The following is a 9,251-nucleotide window of genomic DNA, read 5'->3' as shown; positions in this document are numbered from 1 at the left end:
TGGTAAAGTGTAGAGCTTGAAAAGATCAGTTTTTTACTTTAGAGCCTTGATTTTTTAATGAATCAAGACTCCATTGACAGATGATTAGTTTGTAGCGTGTATATGCTACTAGCTTTGATAGTTTAGTGATTACCTGAGAAAAATATACATTATCCTATTTATCGGATCACTTTCAGGCGCTAGAGACATTGTTTTTGTGCTAGGGATATTCTGGCTGAATTTTCCCTAATTTACGGTCATTTCTGCCAGAATATCCCTAGAAGTGTCCCGGGGCAAAAGTAAAAATAGTAAAAATCTGGGTAATGTAAACCCAGGAAAGTCCGTAGGGACAATATCTTCAAGTTTTCCCTGAGTTGTCCCCTTTTCTACTATTGCTATTACTAATAACCAATTGTTTATATTGGACTTAATGTTTACAGCATGTACAGCAAAGTCTTGGATTTTAGCAGAATTCATCTACTGTGTTGCTGTTAGTAAGCTCGTCTCTAACCAAAGATCTGGAAAAACTGTCACCCCTCCAGGCCGTTGCTGAGCTCTGTGGCCATGATTTGTGGTCAGACCAATCAATTGAAGCACAACGAGCAGAACGATGGAAATTAGCAGAGTCGTTTTTAGGTCTCGAACGCTTATTTGATGATAATGAAGGATGGAATGAAAATGGAATGATGGCAAAACTATAATCATAATCATGGCCATACTGTAATAAATAAGAACTTACATACACACACTCTCACACACTTGTGCGTTAGTGAATAAAGCAAAATTTGAATTAATGCTATTTGATATGATGTAATCCTCGGTTATCAAAAAAAAAATGGGTGTACAGGTCACCTTCTTTATTTCCTTCATTTTCCTCTAATTTTATTTTACTTTACTTTATGGAATCTACAAACGAAGAACCTACCAAACCATCTATATTGGGCTCGGGACTCTCCATCTTTGTTCCTCGTCACAAACGACAATCACCCTCAATTACATCTCAATCTACAATCGGTTCAACAGAGCCTCCCCCACCATCATCACCATGGTCACAAGTCTCATTCGATCAACTTTCAACCTATGCAAGACGAGCATCCAGCACTAGTCTAAGTATACTAAATAACGGAGCAGTCGCAATTCTCCATCCGGGATTAACCACCAGCTTACATTCTCTTGATCCCGAAGAAAAAGAACAACGTGTGCAAGAACGGGTCTCAAAAGGTAATAAAAGATATCAAAGCTACAAGAAATAATAATAATAATAATAATAAACTCATGTGTATGTATATGTGGTTTTGGTTTCTTTTTATGACAAAAAAAAAGTGACAGAGGGAGTTGTGAACACTCTCAAATTGGCCTTGAATGATTGTTCACTAGGACTGTTTCGAGTATCAGATCATATCCATCGGAGGGTTCCTAGAATAGTCCAGGAAAAGAACAATCTTACTGCACTGGCTAATGATGTAGATACTGCAAATCTGGACATCTCAGACGTACGCAAAACAGTAGGAGATATGGAGCGTATTGAATCATTTCATTCTATGGCCAAGATGATTAAGAAATCCATGGATATATTGGCACACAAACCACATCAATGAAGATCCATTACATATACAAACATATATGCATACACAGCTATGGCTATGGCTGTGTCTGTCTATGTGTATATTGGTATTTAATTTGTGGATGTGTAAGTATGTGGTTGCAATTTTTTTGGCTTCTTCATCTTTGGCCCTTGTTAGCGTAAATCTACTACATTGACATCAAAATTGATCATCTCAATGAATCCTGTATCACTTGCATCCTTTTTTTATCAGTACAAAAATACACATATATACACATACATAACAATTAGTTTAGTAATGAGTAATGAATAACCTACAACCACACCCACACAAATGCACACAAACTCACTCACGAACTCACACACACAGATTGGTGTAAAACAAATAGAGAAAATAGAAATACTTACGGTATAAATAGGCTTATCTGGATGAGTGTGAAATGCACGCTCAGCTCTACAGGTACTAATTATATCCAATCCTGGTGGATCTGTCAACCGAAAGATACCAAAACTGATCAAGTACCCACGCACAAAAAGAAAAAGAAGAAAGTCAAGATATATTAATAAATGAATTCCTTCAACAAACTCTTACTTTGGTGTTTGGCTTGGTGAGCACACAATGGCAATTGCTTCAGGGAGCATCAGTTGATAAGAGCAGTGAGTATGTAGATCAACCGAACTTAAGAAACAGGATTGAGTTGGGTGGGTCTAAAAAAAGAGACTTTAGTATATCTATATCTATACACATACTTCATCTTTGTTTTATGAATGCAAATAAACAAAAGAAGAAATGGAAATACTTGCATGGATCCAACCAAAGGTTAACAAGTCATGCTTATTTTGAAATTCAAAAAGATCTTCTTCGTTTTCAGTAGAACAAGTATCTGAGGTACCCGTCTGCTTTGGTAGAATTAACGTCGTGATTGTCAGGACATTATTTTTCTACAAATAAAAATACAAGAAAATCATGAAAAAGGAGAAGAATAAGGAAATAAAAGAGCGAGTCAAAGTGTACACAATATAATGAAAACACCCATACCGACAAACATACATACATACATACATACATACATACATACATACATATATACATATATATATACACGTATATGTGCGTGTATTTGCACTTACAAGATTCCCGGCAAGAATTCCACAGGTTTCAATATTTTTGAGAGTATTGGGCCTTGCGAGAGAAAGGAATTGTTCTTGAAGGACATGGGGTAACCGCATCTTTCTCAAAGGCTCTCCTCTTTCTGTACAGGCTATCGGACTATGGGACTCTGTCGGTTTGTCTGGGATCTTGGGTGGTAAGATAGGCTCATTTTTGGGTTCCAATGGAACCTTTGGTGGAAGTGTAGGTGGGTGAGAGTAAAGATGAGGAGAGGATTGGTGGGCGTACGCAGACTCTTTTGGTGGAAGAGGAGGAGCAGAGGGTAAGGGCGTGTGTGTCACTGGTACAAATAATGGAGATGAATTAACTTGATAATGGAATCTAGAAAACAAAACCAAAAAAAAAAACACGCACACACACACCAATTTAACAGATTTGTTATAATTCGTATACGCAAATTAACACAAAATAAGAGTGTAGTTTAAATTACCCATCACTTTGATTTCTTTGAAGAGAATGCGGATAGTCAATGGTTTGGCCATGAACACTATCAGATGGATAATATGTTGTGAACCCAACTCCCTGAACTCCCTTGAGAGCCTCTTGAAGTGACCAATCTGAGGTGGGTTGCTGTTGCTGCTGCTGTTGCTGTTGTTGTTGGTGGTGGTGGTGGTGGTAGGATTGAGGTTGGGGTTGGGGCTGTATTTGACGGGTGTGGTATTGATTTTGGCTCGCTAATTCCTCTCGTTCTTGTTCTCGCTCTTGTTCTTGCTCTTGTATAGCATGCTGCTCATTAATATATTCATCGTACTGTTCTTGAAGAATTGGCTTGATGTTTTCCAAAATGTCCAATGCATCTAAACAATTCTTTTTTTTTAAAAAAAATACACACATTCCATTCCATTAATTCATTTATTCATTAATAAATAAAATAGTAAATATGCACAAACACACGCATATGTACAAATTTAAGTATATAACAATAAACTTGGTTTCTTACTTGAATAATAGAACGTTTATTTTTTTTGTATTTGGGATCATTATATTGTGGATGGTTTGGTAATTCAGTCATTCCTAGACTTTTAAGAACTGTATTAGACTCGAGCAGTAATGAACAATTGACAGCTTAAATATGTTCATTTATTTTGTTTTGTTTTTAACAAGGACTCACTTTGTGTACTTCATGTACATCACATAGGCCTGCTCAAGATTGTTTTCATCAAGATACACTTTTGCTTGTCGGATGAGAAGTTCGGCTGAGCGTAGATAAAGATGTATAGGTGTTGAATTGGCAACTTGAAAAGTAGCCAGTTTACTCAATTCATGCGGTGACCTTGGACGAGACATTATATTAAAAAGAAGAAGTTGTCCAGTATTTCTGTTCTTTGTTTCTTGGTGTATCTGTGTTCTTTGTCTTTATAGATATATAAATATGTATGTATGTGTGTATATATAATTAGATATTGCTTGGCAAAAATGAGAATAAAATAGAATGAAATAAAATTGGCATGAATGAAAATCGACCTGAATCCAACCCCAGGTGTGAAACGAGTCACCTGGCGGGGTTTGAACAAAGCCATAGGGCAAGATGTCTTGGTCGTTGTATTGTCCACCCTCTTTTTTCCCATCGATCCTAAAGATGGTAAATACATATAGATACAACAGAAATACATACGAAAAATAGACATCCCCACTCGAATCCTATCCATCCGTCTACTCGTCAATCCAAGAACACTGCCAATTGACCTTTTTTCTCAAATATATATATATATATTAACCTATATAAATTATTGTCTCATTTTTTTAATGCTCTGTGCCATGCTGTACCATGCAATTGTATGATTTTTTTTGTGAATTGTCATCATTCTACATTACTATAGTCCGCGGCTGCCAGACCCGTTATCAACGTCTACTCCAAGACCGGCAAGGATGCTTCTGCCACCCTTCCCCTCCCCGCTGTCTTCAAGGCCCCCATCCGTCCCGACATTGTGAACTTTGTCCACACCAACATGGCCAAGAACAAGCGTCAGCCCTACGCTGTCTCTGAGAAGGCTGGTCACCAGACTTCCGCCGAGTCCTGGGGTACTGGTCGTGCTGTTGCCCGTATTCCCCGTGTCAACGGTTCCGGTACTCACCGCGCTGGTCAGGTAAATAAGATGAAAATTTGATGTAATTAGATTAAAAGGGGGCATTTTTTTTTAAAAAAAAGAAGTAATCTTAACATTCTAATATTCTTTTCATTTTTGTATATGAAATACTATTATTATTATTGTTATATTAGGCTGCTTTCGGTAACATGTGCCGTGGTGGTCGTATGTTCGCTCCTACCAAGACCTGGCGCAAGTGGCACATCAAGACCAACTTGAACCAGAAGCGTTTCGCCACTGCCTCTGCTTTGGCTGCCTCTGCTCTTCCTTCGTTGGTCATGGCCCGTGGTCACCGTGTTGAGAAGATCGAGGAGGTTCCCCTCGTCCTCGCTGATGATGTCGAGACCCTCACCAAGACCAAGGATGCCGTCGCTCTCTTGAAGGCTGTTAACGCCTACGCTGATGTTGTCAAGGTCTCCAACTCTCGCAAGCTCCGTGCTGGTGTCGGAAAGCTCCGTAACCGTCGTCACCGCCAGCGTCGCGGTCCCCTTGTCATCTACAACGAGGACAACGGTATCGTCAAGGCTTTCCGCAACTTGCCCGGTGTTGAGGTTGTCAACGTCCGTCGCTTGAACTTGTTGCAGTTGGCCCCTGGTGGTCACCTTGGCCGTTTCGTCATCTGGACCAAGAGCGCCTTCGGTCTTTTGGATGCCCTCTACGGTACCTACGAGACCCCCGCCACCTTGAAGAAGGACTACGTTCTTCCCGCTCACATCATGACCAACCCCGATGTTGCCCGTCTCATCAACTCTGATGAAATCCAGTCTGTTGTCCGCCCCGCTGGTAACAAGCACGAGAAGCGTCCCTTCACCCAGAAGAAGAACCCTCTCCGCAACCAGGGTGTCATGAACCGCCTCAACCCCTACGCTCAGGTCCTCCGTCGTGCCGAGATCGTCGCCGACTTGAAGCGCAAGTCTGGCAAGGTCTCTAAGGCCCAGCCCGCCAAGAAGTCCAAGCGCACCAAGCACGTTGCCACCAAGTTCCTCGAGACTCTCCACTCCGCTTAAATGCGTCCGAACACATTACCACCCAAAACAACCCTTTCATCTTCATTAATTAAATATTTTATATTTTTTATTAAAATTTGAATATTTGGATATATATTTATTTATATTTATATATATAAATTTATAAATTTATATGTATTTGTTTTGAGTTTAATTTGTATATGCAGATGGTTATAAAATATTTGTGTGTACAAGACAAAAACAAAAGAAAGGATAGTCAAGAAGAGATTAATAGACTAGAGATCTGACGAATGGATATTCGGTCTTGAGGAAAATGAGGAAAGAGATATTTAAAGCTAAGTAATTATGGTAGACAGAGAGAAAATGGACTTCTTCTGGGTGTACCATATTTGAATTAAGAAGAGGTGATTTTGTTTCAATTTGTCAAACACAAATTACGCACCTATTAAACACATGCACCTACTCAGGGAAATGTGTATATACGAATACACACACAGAGAGAGATACAAGTATGTATGAATGTGTATGTCTACATATTTATGTGTTTATGTGCTTATGGGATCCTATGTGTGCATTTGATATACTTGAAAACAGGGATCAATCAAGCTTGAATTATACACATAATATGTATTGTAGGTATTTTAAAGATGTACAAAATTAGAGTATTTGAGTGTCTGGAACGGCATTTGAATCCTTGATGAAAAAGGGGGGAATATGATACGATGGTACAGCATGGGATATGATGGGATGAGTTTGTGGGTTGATTGGTTGGTTAGTGAATAGGTGAATAGGTGAGTGGGGTTAATGGTCGAGTGATTAAGTGAGCGAGTAGGCTGAGTGGGAGATGTATAAGGGGCGAGGAGGCTAGGAGAGGAGAGGGAAATTTAGAAAGAAAGAAGAAAAGAAAAATTGTAGTGGGAAAAATTGAAAGCGTTTAAATTTATTTCATATATATAAAAAAATAAAAATAAAAATAATAAAAAAAAAAAAAAAAAACTTGTTTTGTGTGCGTGTGTTTGTGTATATATATATTTTTTATATAGTTTCTTCTTTTCTTTTCCTTTTTTTCTTTTTTTTTTAAAAAAAAAATCTTATTTTTCTACTTCTTCTACTTTTACCTTTACCTCTACTTCTTCCACTCCTACTTCTTCCTCTTCTTTCTTTCTTATTACAATAGCCGACCCAAAGAACATCCGATGGCAAAAGATGGTCAAGGCCAGATTGCTGCTGTCCAAGTAGGCAAGTCATTTAAACCTAAACCTTCTCACAATTATTTTATTTTAATAAAAAAAAATTAAGAAATTAATATTAGATACATAATGCCTTGTCATCTCCATTCTAAAATAACAATAAAACAACTCCTTTTTTTTAAATATATATATTCGTTTATTCATATGTGTCTGTGCTTGTGCTTGTGTGTATTTAGCTCTTCGTATCCGTACACTTAGCGAAAAGGACCGTGCACAACCACGGTTTGCTAATCTCGCTAATGGAGACTGTCTACGAGCTCTAGAGAAGTCTGTTCATGTCGTACCCTTAAACAAACTCTTCACTTTCGACCATGTGTTTGGTCCTGAGAGTAGACAAAGCGAGATCTTTGCTGCTGTTGGTCAGAAACTCATTCACAAGTTTGTCGAAGGTGAGTTCAGTAAAACAAGAAATAGGCATCATCAAGAAGAGAATAAGTACATTAGAGTGGAATAAAGTAAAACAAAAAAGAATAAGGACAGAAGGAAGAAAGGAAGGAAAGAGACAGATAGATATGTAGATAGATAGATATGGATATAGAGTATAAAGAAGACGACGACGAAGAAACAAAAGAAAAACGAAACGAAACGAAGCGAAACAAAACAAAGCAAACCAAAGCAAAACTTGTTCATAATTTGCTTTTTGTTTTGTTTTTTGAACCATCATTTATTTGTGTGTATATATATACTCTCTTTTTTTTGGCTTTCTTCTTTATCTTCCCTTTGGTCTTTTTGCTTTTTTACATTGTCTATATTTCGAATGTGTGCATTTCAAATCGTAATTAGGCTACAATGTCACCATCCTAGCTTATGTAAGAACACACACTTTTCTTTTGTATATATGTATAATTGTGTATATATACTCATTCAAGTAAAATAAAGAAAGAGAGAGAAAGAGAGAGAGAGAAAAAAAGAATATGGGCAAGAAAAGAATATCGTATAATACATATGAACCATTCGCTATTTCAGAATATCAAAATGGTTTTGCTCATCTATACTACTATATTGAACATCCACACAAATCCACACACATACACTACTCTCGATAACACAAACACACAAACACACAAACACACGGATACACGGAAACACATACGGAAACACACTTGGACACATACGCATATACGCACATACGTACATACGCACACACTCATACGCTTATACCCTTGCATTCCACTTGTACAACAAATTGAACATCGACAATCATCTACAATCATCTCCAATCATCATCATCCAAAATACAACAATGGATTATTTTTTATTTTTTATTTTTTCTAGGGCCAAACGTCTTCTGGAAAAACGTATACAATGGGAACAGCACAACACAGCGGACGATTCGATTTAGAACAAGAAGGAATTGTACCCAGAGCCATGTCTCTTTTATTCGATCTCCTCCAGCAAAATGACACCCGACCTACCTCTCCATCTTCAGTCAATTCAAACGATCCACCTGGTAAACCCGGGGGACGACTCCGACCGGTCTCGCGCCTGTCGAGCCCGGCAAGCGTGAGTGCACCGGCACGATATCGATTCAGTGTAAAGGTGTCATTTGTAGAGATTTACAACGAGGATCTCATCGATCTGCTCAACTCTGCACCACCTTCGGAACGGCCTCCAGTCAATATCCGAGAAGACACAAAAGGGCATATTTATTGGACGGGTGTTAAGGAAGTGACGGTATCAAATACTGAAGATGTTCTCTAGTGAGTAATAAGCATGTTTATATGTATACATGTATATATATATATATATATATATACTTTGACTTGACTTGATTTGCATATTGTGTCAAGTATAATTCATCTAATCTTACTTTATTTATTTTTGATTTTTGATTTTTGATTTGATTTTCAAGTCATCTACAACAGGGTACACTAAACAGAGCCACTGGTTCTACAGACATGAACGAACAATCATCTCGGTCTCATGCAATTTTCTCGGTCACTCTTCGACAGGAGCGATGGGTGAGCCATGGCGGTGGAGGTCAGATAAGTCGAGCAGCCAGTCCGGTGCCCTCAAAACTTCACGGGAAACAACGACCGATGAGTGCAATGAATGGACGAGCAGAAGATGGAGAGTGGATTGTGACCAACTCAAAATTCAACTTTGTTGATCTTGCTGGCAGTGAACGGGTAAATTTATCGATTTGATTTAACTTAATTTTTTTATTTTTACTTTTATTTTTATTTTTATTTTATTGATTTTCTTTCTTCTTTAGTTGAAAAGAACAGCTGC

General features: G+C 38.1%; 3 protein-coding genes across 3 annotated transcripts; 2 read left to right on the top strand and 1 right to left on the bottom strand.

The window, feature by feature from the left end:
- Positions 1 to 409: 409 nt before the first annotated feature.
- On the top strand, positions 410 to 680 carry PHYBLDRAFT_146452 (hypothetical protein; the record flags this gene model as incomplete). The annotated part of the gene is made up of 2 exons (XM_018431650.1): positions 410 to 422; positions 475 to 680. 2 exons carry the CDS (start codon positions 410 to 412, stop codon positions 678 to 680), a joined length of 219 nt encoding a protein of 72 aa, XP_018290288.1.
- Positions 681 to 1,493: 813 nt separating this feature from the next.
- On the bottom strand, positions 1,494 to 2,773 carry PHYBLDRAFT_177688 (hypothetical protein; the record flags this gene model as incomplete). Its single annotated transcript, XM_018437917.1, has 5 exons — positions 1,494 to 1,783; positions 1,952 to 2,054; positions 2,136 to 2,251; positions 2,348 to 2,485; positions 2,675 to 2,773. 5 exons carry the CDS (start codon positions 2,771 to 2,773, stop codon positions 1,718 to 1,720), a joined length of 522 nt encoding a protein of 173 aa, XP_018290287.1. The 3' UTR covers positions 1,494 to 1,717.
- A 1,506-nt stretch (positions 2,774 to 4,279) lies between these two features.
- PHYBLDRAFT_159099 (hypothetical protein) lies at positions 4,280 to 6,645 on the top strand. The gene is made up of 3 exons (XM_018433917.1): positions 4,280 to 4,296; positions 4,535 to 4,801; positions 4,936 to 6,645. The coding sequence occupies exons 1-3, from the start codon at positions 4,294 to 4,296 to the stop codon at positions 5,806 to 5,808; spliced, it is 1,143 nt and encodes a 380-aa protein (XP_018290286.1). The 5' UTR covers positions 4,280 to 4,293; the 3' UTR covers positions 5,809 to 6,645.
- Positions 6,646 to 9,251: the final 2,606 nt, after the last annotated feature.

This window comes from Phycomyces blakesleeanus, assembly GCF_001638985.1.
Source record: "Phycomyces blakesleeanus NRRL 1555(-) unplaced genomic scaffold PHYBLscaffold_13, whole genome shotgun sequence".
Classification (NCBI taxonomy): domain Eukaryota; kingdom Fungi; phylum Mucoromycota; class Mucoromycetes; order Mucorales; family Phycomycetaceae; genus Phycomyces; species Phycomyces blakesleeanus.
The sequence above is the reverse complement of the archived record's forward strand: the minus strand, read 5'-3'. Positions and strand labels throughout refer to the sequence as shown.